We start from the raw sequence: 14,418 nt of genomic DNA on the forward strand, positions 1-14,418 counted from the left end.
ATCAAAAAAAAAGTTGTTACATATAGCAAAATAAGTATTTTTTTTAATTTTTATTTAAGTATTCCGTGGGATGTTGGTTAGCGATTAGTTTTTTGATTTTTGATTTTTAAGTAAAAGAAAAAGATAGCATAGCCATATTTTGGTATCTAGTAGCATTTATTCTTACACGTGCGAGTGCATATCTAAGACTACATTGAATGTATATTCAGGGTGGAAAATTCTACACTTCATTATTGAATTGGCTTCTAATTAGATCCTTATTCGCTGCATATTAAAAATATCCTCCTTCCAGTGCCTATATATACCAGTGCTCAAGAGACAAGAATTTCATAAATAACAAATCCCATACCATTCAAAACTTAAAGTTGTTGTTGAACTAGGAAAAATATGTCCATGCAAGTCTCAGGGGCCACACCCCAAAATGGCAAACCAGATGTTATTCGCCGAACAGCAAATTTTCATCCGAGTGTTTGGGGAGACCGTTTTATCAATTACACTTCCGAGGACAAGGTAATATATATCATTTGTCTCGCTAGTTTGTAAAAATTATGTAATAAAATTTGTAAACATAATTTTTTTTTTCTCATTTGCGCTTCCAAGGACAAGGTAAATATTATCATTTTCCTCAGCGTGTTCATGTCCAACACGTATCAAATACACTAGAGACACTTCTGCTTGTGTGTTCTCATTTTGTAGAAAGATTTTTTTATTATTATTATTGAACTAATCGCTTACCTGTATTATGCACGGGAATCTACCTATTTGTGAGGTAGACTAAAATAATTTTATAAAATCTTAAATTAATTAAGATACTACAACATTGCATAATTTGCTCTTGTATGACTTCAATTTGTGTTATAATTTGATGAAGAAGTCATTGTTTGAACGTGCAGGGTGTTTTTGTCTTTTAGCAATCAACATTTTTCAAGTTTTGTTTGGGTCTGGGTGGAAAATGCATGGGCCCCACATAAAAATCTTCTTTCCCCCCTCCCAACCAAACAACACAAAAAATTCATTTTCTCTCCAAAATTTTCCATCTACCCTATTTCACCTCTAAACAAACACACCCTCAGTGTCAAGGTTCGTGTCCATGATCCATAGAATATGATTATTAACTTACATAATTTGTTGGTGCAGGAGATCCATGCCCGTAAAGTACGTGAAGTCGAAGAGCTGAAAGAAAAGGTAAGAAAGGAGCTCTTAGCCTCTGCTAGCCATCTTTCACAACAACTGGGCTTAATTGATGCACTCCAGCGCTTAGGCGTGGCTTACCACTTTGAAAGAGAAATCGAAGAAGCTCTAGAACATATATATGCTGCCTATAATGACAGTAATAACGTTGAAGATGATGATTTCTACAATGTTGCCCTTTGTTTTCGACTACTACGTCAACAAGGATTTAATGTTTCATGTGGTGAGCCCCAAGTGGGAATTTTTTTTTTTTTTTTGGAGATATGCCTAACATTAGCAAAGAGATGCTTTATACATGTAATAGCGTCCTTATACACTATAATGCATGTTTTGATTCTTTAGTGTCGTACTTTCGGTTTTTAAACAGATGCTTTTAACAAGTTCAAAGGCAAAGATGGTCAATTCAAGGAAAGCCTAGCCAGTAACGTTAAAGGCATGCTGGCCTTTTATGAAGCTACACATTTGAGGGTGCATGGAGAAGGAATCCTTGATGAGGCCCTTGAGTTCACCACCACTCACCTCAAATCCACAGTATCTACAATATGCAATCCATTGGCAGAACAAGTAACTCGTGCCCTAAAGCAGCCCTTGCACAAGGGCATACCACGGCTAGAGGCTCGGCGATACATTTCTGTCTATGAACAGGATGCTTCACATAACAAAGATTTTCTCATGCTTGCAAAATTAGATTTTGACATGGTGCAGTCATTGCACAAAGAGGAACTTAGCTATATTACTAGGTACTTAGTTCTAAAACTATACACCAAAATGACATAAGTACATATATATTTTTTTGGTTATTTATAGCCAATCAATATTAATTAACCTATTCGAATTGTAGGTGGTGGAAAGATTTAGATTTTACGAAGAAGCTACCTTTTGCAAGAGATAGAGTTGTTGAGGCTTACTTTTGGATAGTGGCTGTCTACTTTGAGCCCCAATACTCACTTGCTAGAAAAATACTGACCAAAGTTATGGCCATGTCATCCATTATAGATGATATATATGATGTGTATGGAACACTTGAAGAACTTGAGCCCTTCACTAAAGCAATTGAGAGGTTTATCAATAGAATTAACTAGTATATGTTTTGATCGTGATATATATAACGTCAATCTAACTTCAATTGGAACTTGATACATGATATTTTTAGGTGGGATATTAGCAGCATAGACCAACTTCCAGATTACATGAAAATTTGCTATCGTGCACTCCTTGAAGTTTTTGAAGCAATTGAGGAAGAGCTATCCAAGCAAGGAAGATCATACTGTGTTAGCTATGCAAAAGACGCAGTACGAGTCAACTAACTCAACTTTTCATTCCCTCCAATTTTTTAATGCTTCCTATGTATGAATTTTTTTTCATGAATGTTGTTTAATGTATATTATTTTAGATGAAAATTTTGGTCCAATCCTACTTTGATGAAGCCAAATGGTTCAACCAAAATTACATACCAACGATGGAAGAGTATATGAATCTTGCTCTAAGAACCTGTGGTTACCATATGCTTACAACCGTGTCTTTCCTTGGCATGGGTGACATCGTTACAAAAGAGGCATTTGATTGGAGCTTTAGAAATCCTAAGATTATTACTGCTTCATCAGTAATTTGCAGGCTGATGGATGACATGAGAGGACACAAGGTATACAACCAAAAAAATCTTACAATCCTTCCAATCTCTCTAAGGGTCATAAGCTAGTGTGACAAATACATGTTTCATATTGACAAATTTATGTTTACCTTTTGGAAAACTGTGTATGTAGTTTGAACAAGAGCGAGGGCATGCTGCCTCGTCAATTGAATGCTACATGAAGCAATATGGTGTTACTGAACAAGTGGTCCATGAAGAATTCAACAAGCAAGTCTCTAATGCATGGAAAGACATTAATGAGGAGCTAATGAGGCCTACTGACATTCCCATGCCTCTCCTTATGCGTGTTCTTAATCTTACACGAGTAATAGATGTCCTATACAAGGAGCGTGATTCCTACACCCATGTTGGAAAAGAGATGAAAGATTATGTCGCATCAGTGCTAATAGATCCAATATCAATATGAGTGTTGAGAAATGAAATTCCTTAGTTGCACTTGGAGTGTCCTACTTTATGCTCTATCAATTATAGTATGTCACAAGTCTTTTTTTTTTATTTAAATTGAATAAAATAGCACACATGAAATACTATCATGGATGCAACATAAAATAGAAGTGAGAGAGAAGATTTTTATTTAGCATTGAGGTCGTTTTATTATAATGTAAATCACGTTGTCCCTCTTAATAAGGAATAACATTCAATAAATGAGGTAGACAAATTATGTTGTGAATGATTAAATGTTTCATTTCTCTGTACATTTTTCAAAGAAGTCTAAGATTTGAATCTCTAATTGCATCTATCGTATTAACAAAATTAATAAATTAATAAAAATAAAAATAAAAATTTTACATACACCAATCTTAATATCAAAAGAAGCTAATTTAGCGGGGTTATCATTTTTGGTCAACTAATTTATGTAATATATTTTAAGAAGTTATGTTTTCACCTTTGTGGTAATTTGATATAGAGCAAAACTTAGATATAGTATCTAAGGTACTGTTTTTTAGGTTCATCTCTTAAATTTTAGATATCTATATAAATAAACAACTCACCAAATGGACGTTAAAGCTTATCTCCTTCTGTTTTTTTTTTTTTTTTTTCCTTGCCTGTGACAAAACCCGATCTATTCAAATCTATCTGATTTCTCCCCCTAAATCTCAGAAGAAATTTAGCTCCATCAAAAAGTGTAGCCCTTCAACAATTTTTCTTTTTTTTTTGAATGTTATTTGATTCACAGCTAAACAAAGCTTGAGACCAAGAAAATCAAATAAAAACTCCCCAAATTCAGAAAATCACATAGAAGAATCCAATGGAATTGAAAGAGGTTGAGAGCACTCTCACCTTCAATGGTAAAACCGAAAGACAAAGATCTAAGGAAAAAGAAATAGAAAGGAACAACAATTAGAGGGAAAAATTTTTAGAGGGGAGAGGATTTTGAAGAAGAAGCAAAGGAGAAAAAAAAAAAACCAAAGAAATATTATTTGAAAAAACCTAACTTGCAAAGCCTTTTCATATTTGGTATTTGGAGAGATCTAAACAGAGGAATCCAAGTTTCTCACGTGTCAGGGAAAAGAGAAAGAGCAGAAACAGAAAGAGACGGAGCCTTTTAACGTACGCTTAATGATCTAAAATTTAAAGAGGGAACCTAAGAAGTAGTATATAAGATACTGTATCTATGTTTTTGCCTCTAATATATCCGCCAAATGGCAAAGGGTGTTGTGACGAAAATCTAATTTATTATCTGCTGTGGTTTTATTTTGTTATGGCTTAGATAGTCTTTAACCAATTTCGTATTATAGCATGTGTTAAGTTTCCGCACACTAGTTGTTTGACATATTGCTTGTATTGGTTAAGCTGTAATTTGGGGGTCTAAACGTTCAAAGGTGTTTTGTACACGTTTTTGAACTTTCACACACCGATGTGTTATCGAAGAGAAAACTGAAGAACTCGGAGAAAAAACTCTTTACCGCCCTCCAAGCGGTAAATCGATCCACTAGAGAATAAGTTGGAGTACACAAATAACAAAAGACCCTTCAAGCCTAATCTACCTCATGTACTTGAACCCTTCAAGCTCCTACTACCAACTAACTTAACGAAATCTTGTCTTCTCTAGCTCTCTGGATCATGCAATACACCCGATTGCATCTGCCAAGCCTTACCGGCTTCTTTTGGCAAATCCCTAAAGCTTTCCAAGCTCCAAAATACTCTATATACTATGAAAATGTGTGGGTTGTGTTTGGGTACAAATCTCCTCTCAAGGTATGACAATGGGAGAGGGAAAGAGAAGAGGCTATAATGATTTCTTATTAAGGATGAGTAGCTCTCTCTTTAAAAGATGAGAGTGTGTGTTGTAAAAAACCTATCTAGAGTTTTTCTCTTTGAAATGACCTCCTTACTTTTGTGGGTAATGAGGGTATATATAATATTCGTGAAGGATAAGAAAGTCACACATAAAAATCCTCCAGGCAAAATGTTTCATGAATACCTCACGGGTAAGGCACTCACGAAACTGACAGCCTAGCATGACTCTTCAATTTACAGTCATGTGCTTCTCACGTTGCTACTTTGTGGGTTAGCTTCTCGCAAAATCCATTTGATCTTCAATTAAGCTTGAGTCTTCACCAACTTAATACTAATTAAACCCAATACAATAAAATCCCACAAAATACAAGGAACAAAATTAAAATAAATACAACACTTTTTGTCATGAAATAAAGCCAACATAAAACATAGTTGTAAATCACAACTTTACAAAAAAGATAGAGTTTAACAACAAAATTTTGGAGCTATTTCGTACGGTCCACTATACGATGATTTATAAGATTAGTTATGAGGATTATTTACATAAACCACATAATTTAGTAAAAAAATTTATGAGACCAAAATTATATACGGGTGATCTTTTTATCAATCGTCACGTTGAGGGTCAAAGAAAGATAACTCTAAACCGATTGAGAGTTGAACTTCTTCCCAATCAAACATCATTATAACTGAATGCAAATCCTTATTATTGGTCAAGCTTATTTTTTTCTGTTGTCGTTTATTTTGTAGTCAAACTGCTAACATGTGCATTAATTATCTGCCCTGGTTTTCCGTTCCATTACGGAACTATGCAGAAGTCTCACCACGCGAGTTTTCTGATATTTATATCGCGCCTTTAACAAGATTTTCGTTCCAAAAGGACAAATATTTCTTGTGCTTAATTCTTCCAGAATCGACAATAAGAAAATTTGGGAAATGGCTAGAGTCCGTCTTGATGATTCTTGACCCATTCAACATTATGATTCTCTGCACCGGATCGAGGAATATTCAACGCTTTATCTAAAACTGATCAATCCACATTATTTCAGTGCATTTGCATCAGTGCGTATGTAAGACAGCAGAAAAAAATTTAGTAAAAAAATTTATGAGACCAAAATTATATACGGGTGATCTTTTTATCAATCGTCACGTTGAGGGTCAAAGAAAGATAACTCTAAACCGATTGAGAGTTGAACTTCTTCCCAATCAAACATCATTATAACTGAATGCAAATCCTTATTATTGGTCAAGCTTATTTTTTTCTGTTGTCGTTTATTTTGTAGTCAAACTGCTAACATGTGCATTAATTATCTGCCCTGGTATTCCGTTCCATTACGTGAACTATGCAGAAGTCTCACCACGCGAGTTTTCTGATATTTATATCACGCCTTTAACAAGATTTTCGTTCCAAAAGGACAAATATTTCTTGTGCTTAATTCTTCCAGAATCGACGATAAGAAAATTTGGGAAATGGCTAGAGTCCGTCTTGATGATTCTTGACCCATTCAACATTATGATTCTCTGCACCGGATCGAGGAATATTAAACGCTTTATCTAAAACTGATCAATCCACATTATTTCAGTGCATTTGCATCAGTGCGTATGTAAGACAGCCATGCATGCATGCGAGGAAGCTTTTCGCTTATATAAGCCTCTAGATGCTATTCTTCTCCATGTTTATTATTCTTGTTAAAACTTTTTTTTTTCCAATATAATTACAACTCCTAATTCCGATTCTGCAGTTCAAACTTTTTTCCCTCTTGGCTATTCATGTTAAAACATAAAAGTTCATTATTGGGTGACTCATGACTATGAATTTGATTAGTTAAGTAAACATTAGTGTATTATTTATGTATGGGTAAGTGTAGCCATGTTGGTCAATAATTAATATGAAGCTAATAGGTTGAGTTTTGTATTTTGAATTTAAAATATTTTTATAAAAACAATGACAAATAGATAATGACAATTGCATAAACAAAATATTATACAAATTTAATAAAATAAAATGGCCACACATACTTTTATTGACAATGAAAAATAAAATATAATGTAACGATTTTAAAATATAAAAACTTGTTAAAAAAATGGTAAAACTTCATTTATTTATTATTATTTTTTAACTCGGAATATTCAAGTTCTTTTTTTATTAAATTTTGTTTAGTATAGAAAAATTGTAGAGCCGCTAAGGGAAATAGTGGCCGACTGGATATGTTTGAAAAAGTAGCATTCATAGATCATAGTAAATACTTGCATTAAAAAAAAAATTAAAAAAAAAAAAAAAAAAGCAAAACATATTTTACCATTCCATTTATACAATTATATTGCCGACGCTTAGACGGATCTCTAGTCACTATGAATAGGTCCTTAGTCTTGGTATACATTTAACTATTTAAGGAGTAGACAAGAGTGGTTGTAAAAATTCTATCGACCATAATTAAGGGACCTACATTGGTCTTCAACGTTATCAACTGTTTGAAATCTATAATTTTTTGCTACTCTATATTTTAATTTTTGCAAAAATACAGTACAAAGAGTATTTTGCATTCTCAAGGGCTTAGCATCAACAAATGTAAACGCCATTACCATTAAAACAGTTTTTTAAAATTTCTTTTTAAATTTTTTTTTTGTTTGTTTTAAAGTTGGTTAACAAGTGCTCTTAGGGTATTTATTTAATTTTCTATTTTAGAAAAGATCTAATACCATTTTTACGGAAAATTTATAAAATTGTCAAAAAAAAATTAGTTCTCTTTTTTCTTATTAAAAGTTTCTAAAAGTATCTTCAAAACCAATACTCTTAGGAAATCCATTAACTTTTTCCTTGTTTTAATTCAAACTTTAATACTGAGTGTGCAGGTCCCTTGTTTTTATTTTAGTGCTTCTCTTAATTCAACCCACACCAAGTGATACTTTTGTTGCTTTTTTCCATGTCCATTTAGAAATTCGTTTAATCTGTTATATGTACAAGTGTTATCTTAATTTAATAAAATCTATTATAATAAACATTTTATTAAAATTAATTTTTTGAGTGTTTTTGTAAAGCGATCATATTATTTTATAAAGTTGCAATTATCTATAAAAAATATTATTTTGTAAAGTTGCAATTGTGCTTTTGATAAATCTGGTTTTAGTATCCTATACTTCAAATTTTGTTTTATTCTAGTTCATTTTTAATTTTTCTATTATAGATCAAGTTTTATTTATTCTTAAATATTTTTTAATTTTAAATGTTTAGTAGAAAATTTAAGTGAAATTAGTCCTATTATCAATTGGAAATAAAATGTTAACGGAACTTGAATGTAAAAACTTATTTAGTAATTTTCTATCTCAAAGAGCAAGAAAAATATATTTCAAATAAACAAAATTAAATGTGAAATAAATATTTTTTAATTAATGTTTATATGATAGAAAATGCCCAGTCTAAAGTTTTCGCAAATTCATTGTGTTAGCTCCGCTAGTAACTCAATAAGTTTCTTATGGTGTTTTCAATAGAGATATCTAGGTTCAAATTTCTAACTCCCAACAATCATTGTATGTCCCAAAAAAGAAAAAGAAAAATGAAATGGAAGCACCGGTAAGCTTCCATAGAACTAGGGGCCTCTATTTAGGTTGAAAATTGTAGACATTAAGGTTGTTGCCCAATCTTACATTTTATTAATATTTTGGTTTTTTGTTACCCAAAAAAAAATCTCTTTATGGAAAAATTTTCAGGAATTGCAAGTTGAAGATGGAATTTAGAATTGCAAGTTGAAGATTTTTACTAAAGTGACATTGAGGTGCTAGGCGAATTTGGATTTTGAAAAGCAGTTACATAGCTATTTCGCCAGATACTTTGAAGATATTGTCTCAAGCGAAACTTTCAGAACTTAAGAGAAATTCAGTTGATTTTTATTTGGGAGAATAAAGCCATCACTTTCTACAACAACCACAGAGTTGTGTGAGTTGATTGGTAATTAGGAACCATTGGAGCCACCACATATCCAGCCATGGTGATTTGAGGTTGCAGTTGGAGCCAAAATATAGATTTGAAGTTAGAGTGGAGAAAGGACTCATGGAGTTCATTGGGTACAAGAGCTTGGAGGGCTCAAGTACATAAATAGTACTAGCCTTGGAGGGTTTTGTGAATATTTTTATTAAATCATTTTCAATTACACCTAGCTGAGCTACAAAGCTCTTAATCATCATAGCACTATCTTAATTAAAAAGTAGAGGGAGTACATCATGAGCAATTTGTTTCTTAATTTGATGACCTCAAAAAGAAAAGAAAAAAAAAAGGCGCTTGGATGCATTTTGCTAAATTTTTATTTGCTAAAATTATTGTAAAATATGAGGAGAAGAAATTGTTTTTTAACAAAAAAACAAAACAAAACATACTCTTAGTCAAAAAAAAAAAAAATTCTAATATCTTGTCAACATATTAAGATAGGTAACTAATATTATCCATTAATTACTTAATCATTGATATCTATTATTTAGGGTTTGGGATTAGGAAAATGAGTATCTAAACCATGAAATAAATTATGTTTAAAGGAAATATGATGTTTTTCTCCTTAATTTTTGTGTGTGTATAATATCAAATTAAATTGATTATATATATGTTGGTTCTCCTTGTAAAAGAGAATAGTTGATGTCCCTAAATTACAATGCTTTTGACATATATAAACACTAATCATATGTTTATATATATATATATATATATGTGTGTGTGTGTGTGTGTGTGTGTGAGAGAGTGTGAGTGTGTATTTTTGTTAACATATTTTTTTCATTATTATTATTATGGCGAAAACACCATTTTGGGGTCACGTCAATTTGTTCCCTACATTTTAGTAACAGGTTATATTGGGTATAACTTATATTTATCATTCCGCACATATATTGTTTGAATATAAACTTGTGTTGGTTATCTTGTAATTGTGGGTCTAAACATTCACTAGTGTTTTACACACTAAGTGAGCTATCACAAACACAAGCCCAATAATTTACAAAAGTCCAACACATAAATGCCAATCTATAAAAACCCCAAACACCAAACCACCATTGATCCAAAGCCACCCACCAACAATCCGGCCACCAAACACCAATTTGTGTACACAAGATGAAGTGAGCCTATCAAAAATAAAAAGACGAAAATAAACAAACTGTTAGGTTCTAGGGATTTAGGATCTAAATGTATTAGAATTTCAATGTGTAATGTTGGCAAACCATGATCAAAACTTAGAGTCTAAAATTAGGCTGCTCAAAGTATGTTTATTGTAAAGTTGGAATCAAGTAATTGCAGAAAATTACTGTTCACTTTCTACAAGACTCGATCGATCAAAAATTAGACTCGATCGATTGAAGCTCGTGTAGATTGTTTTTCTGCAGAATTTTCCAACTCAACCCAAGCCCATATGACAAGTAGGGTTTTATGTTTTTCCTTAAGTATAAAAGAAAAAACCCTATCCATGTTTTATTGTTGTTATTTATGCTGTGTGTATGAATCTCTTGTGAGATCTAGAGGTATTTGCCTTCATACATACTTAGGGTTATCAAGATCAAGATTGATGTCGAGAACTTGGTGATCATTTCAGTTGCTACATAAAGAGCTTAAAGAAAAACACAAGTAGGAGTACTTGTGGTTGCTGTGAATCCAAGAAAGAAGTAGTTCGTGGACTCGAAGCTGTCACGTGGTTGTGGTAGTAAGTTTTCTACTCGAGGTAGTAATAGGATGTTAGTGGTTCAAGTCGCTATTGTAAAACTTCAATTCTTTCATAGTGGATCTGTTTTACCTTGAGGATAGCTAGGTTAAATCCTCCTCAGATTTTTTACCGATTTGATTTTCCTGGGTTATCATATCGTTGTGTTCTTTATTTTCCGCACTGTTTCATTGATATGATTTACTTATGTTAACCTAGATTTGAATAATTTACTTAAGTTAATCACTTGGTTAAATAACTAGGTTAATCTGTTTATGTTTAAAGGGTCTAAAAACGTACACAAACAAAACAAAAAATAAAAATAAAAACAAAAAAGAACTAGATCAGACAAGAATAAGAAAGAAGAAGATAAACAAACTTACCAGATGAGAGAAACAAAGGCTCGATGGCGTGTGGTTGATGGTGGGTTGGCAATGTGGCTCGGAGGCATGGGTCGGCAGTGGCATGGGTTCTTGGTGGGTCGAAGACGGTGTGGGTCTCATGGTGGGTCAGCGGCGACATCGATCTCATGGGGTGTAAGAGAGATTGAGAGAGTGAGAGTTTGTGATGTGTATATATATATATATATATATATATATATATATGAGAGTGAGAGTGGGAGATTTTTTTTTTCTTTTGAGATAAGAGAGAGAAGATAGTGAGATATTAAGAGTTTTTTTTTTTTTTTTTTGGTTTTATGGTTCTAATGAAGGGTTAATGCTTACAAGGTGAAAATAACCAATTACCACGTTTTTAGAAACTTTGTGGAAATCTACCATTGTTTCGAAAATATTTAGCAATCTACCACTTTTTCAGTACTCGAGATTCATGAAATCGAGTTTTAAACAGTACTCGAGTTTTATGAACTCGAGTTCCTATTGAGTTTGCCAACATGGCAGTGGCTGAGTTGGAATTTTGCACATTAAAAATGTGATCTGGAACTCGATGGTCTTAAGCTCGATTTCTTTGTTAATTAAACTCGAGTTTCTTGGAGTCGAGTACTGTGTTATTTTAGATACACAATACCTGAGCTCCATAAACATGAGTCTGGCTTGGGTACTTTACTCCACCATACTCGAGTTCATAGAACTCCAATCCGAATCGGTTACTTTACTGCGTCATACTTGAGTTCTTTGAACTCGAGTATGGATTGGGTATCTTGTTATTTTAGTACACAATACTCGACTTCTGTGAACTTGAGTACCTTCTTAATGTAAAATTTTGCAGCTCAGTCTCTTCCTCGATCTTACCTGAAACACAAGTGACTTAGTCTATCTCTTGGCAACAAATTTAGTTGATGCAAAAATTAATTTTTTGTGAAACATGAGGGGATCTATGAAACAAATCCGTTACGATTTAACAGAAAAATATACGATTCTGAAGAGGCCATTGGGAATTTAAATTTTGTTGCTAACATTGATGCAAATATTCGGTATTGGTGAGAAACAAATTTTCAGGTTATTTGAGGTATTTGTATTCAGACATATAGCGGCTTTGCCTATACTATTCTCCTTAGCTATAGTTTTGATTTGGTTTTTGATGTTTTTACCGACCAAAAGAACCTCTTGGGTTTCTTCTCTGCATCTTGTTATAGCTTTGCAAATGATTCTTCTAAATAAATAAAAACAGCTATCATTTTCTTTGCTAAAAATAGAAAATAAAACAATAAAAAGAACTAACATAGAAGCTACAAAAACAGAGTTATTTTAGATATATTAGCAATTACCTGTGAGTTAATAACTGACATCTTGCTCATATCAACTAAGAATAATAGAGAAGAAGATCCTAAAGCATGAAGATGGGCAAAATAGAGATAAAACTCCATAATATAGTGCAAATGGATTCTCTTTATCCAGGCCAAATTAACGTTGGTGTCACATTCAAATAAAACTTGGAGAAATTTTTGTTACATCATTAGAAGATACCATTGGCATTCTTAGTTACTAATGCCATGCATCGAAAGAGTAGTTGCTTTGTGCTCTCATGTCCAGGGCATGTGGTAGCAGTGTCTGGTCCTGTAGTTTTCTTTCAGGAGTTTATGTGACCTCCCTAGCGTGAGGTCTAGTGGTGTTAGTGAGACTGTCTAGTAGCTTTGGTGCAGTGTAATTGCTGTAGCACATCACAGAAACCTAATGGCTGGAGAACTAAAGAAGCTATGGAGTAAATTATCTTTTACAGAAGAAAAAGATGAAGGAATCAAACTGGTAAGTAGTTATACAAAGGCCGCGAAAGCAGTGGGAAAAAACTCCATCTTGATGAAAATACTGACCACGAGGAGCATAAACTTAGATGCATTGAGAAAGAACTTGAGAATGCTTTGGAAGCAAAATAGAGGAATACAAATTTTGGAAATAGAGGAAGAACTCTATCTAGTGGATTTTGGGGATGGAAGGGATAAACAAAAGATTCTTAACATGTGCCCCTGGAGCTTTGAAAAGCAACTGATCATCATGAAGGAATTTAAGGGGGAGCTCGTTCCAAAGGATATTGTGATGAAGTGGACTCCCTTTTGGATTCAGATTTTCAATTTGCCTCTCAAGAGTAGAACAAAGGAAATGGGTTGGACAATCGGGTCGAAATTGGGAGACGTGCTAGAAGTCGACGTCTCTGACTCAGGGGTCCAATGGGGGAAGTGCCTGTGGGTACGAGTCAGTATTAATGTCATGAAGAAGCTCATTCGTGGGAAGAAAATAAACATTAAAGGTGGAGAGAGCAGATGAGTAAATTTTAAGTATGAAAGACTCCCAAATTTTTGTTATAGGCGTGGGATGCCTGACCATGCCATTAAAGAATGCCTAGAAAGGCTGCTGGAAAATGGCTCGGCTAAGGAAGGAAACTTGCAATAGAGGGCCTGGCTAAGAGGAGACCCATTGAGGAGAAATGGAGAAGACATAACCCAAGTAGGTATAGGGAGAGGCCATGAAAATTGTCAAAGATCCACTACATCGGAAACAAGAAAGCAAGTGGAGCCTCTGAGTGTGACCAGAGCAAAGAAGGGGAAGGTTGGAGATAACGTGATCCTACTATCAAACATGGAACACAACAATTCAGTAGGGGAGTGCTCAAGGTCTGACACTCAACGAGACTTGGGTAGTGTTTTACATGAATAAGGAAAGGTCAATGGGACTTCAGGAAAAGTGGAGGAGAAGGAAGCTCATTTAGGTGAAGCATACTTGGAAAAACTAGCACCCTAGACTGACATGAAGGTGGACATGCAATGCGAAAAAGAAAATGTTGAAAATGCCGAGCCCACTTTTGAATATACGTTGGCACCAAACATAAGCCCTATGCCATCTGGAGTGGAGGAAGGAATACCTAGGTGCATGTTGGGCCCAATGGCAATGACGTATGATCAAACCATGGGCTAGATTGTGAAAAAGATGGGCTCCAATTGTAAACACTAGAAGAGGCTGGCGAGGGAGATTAAACTTGGTAGCTCCACTAAAAATGCAAGTCCAACTAAATTGGAGAGTGGGAGGGCCCAACACCCTTAATAGAACTCGACCCTAATGTCCAGGAGCTAAAACGGAGAAAGGGAAAGAACAAACAGAAGGTAGAATCAAAAAATGAAAACCTTATGGCTGGCGGTGTGGTGGTGGCTGCGAGGCAGCACCGCTGAGCCCAATGACACTTCTCGCCTAGAACTGCCGGGGCTTAGGGTCA

At 34.0% G+C, this 14,418-nt stretch overlaps 1 protein-coding gene across 1 annotated transcript; it reads left to right on the top strand.

Annotated features, from left to right (window-relative positions):
- Positions 1 to 324: 324 nt before the first annotated feature.
- LOC126694964 ((-)-germacrene D synthase-like) lies at positions 325 to 3,512 on the top strand. The gene is made up of 7 exons (XM_050391530.1): positions 325 to 510; positions 1,138 to 1,414; positions 1,559 to 1,931; positions 2,033 to 2,251; positions 2,345 to 2,483; positions 2,585 to 2,833; positions 2,955 to 3,512. The coding sequence occupies exons 1-7, from the start codon at positions 388 to 390 to the stop codon at positions 3,246 to 3,248; spliced, it is 1,674 nt and encodes a 557-aa protein (XP_050247487.1). The 5' UTR covers positions 325 to 387; the 3' UTR covers positions 3,249 to 3,512.
- Positions 3,513 to 14,418: the final 10,906 nt, after the last annotated feature.

The sequence above is a fragment of the Quercus robur genome, chromosome 8 (assembly GCF_932294415.1).
Source record: "Quercus robur chromosome 8, dhQueRobu3.1, whole genome shotgun sequence".
In the NCBI taxonomy this organism is placed as follows: domain Eukaryota; kingdom Viridiplantae; phylum Streptophyta; class Magnoliopsida; order Fagales; family Fagaceae; genus Quercus; species Quercus robur.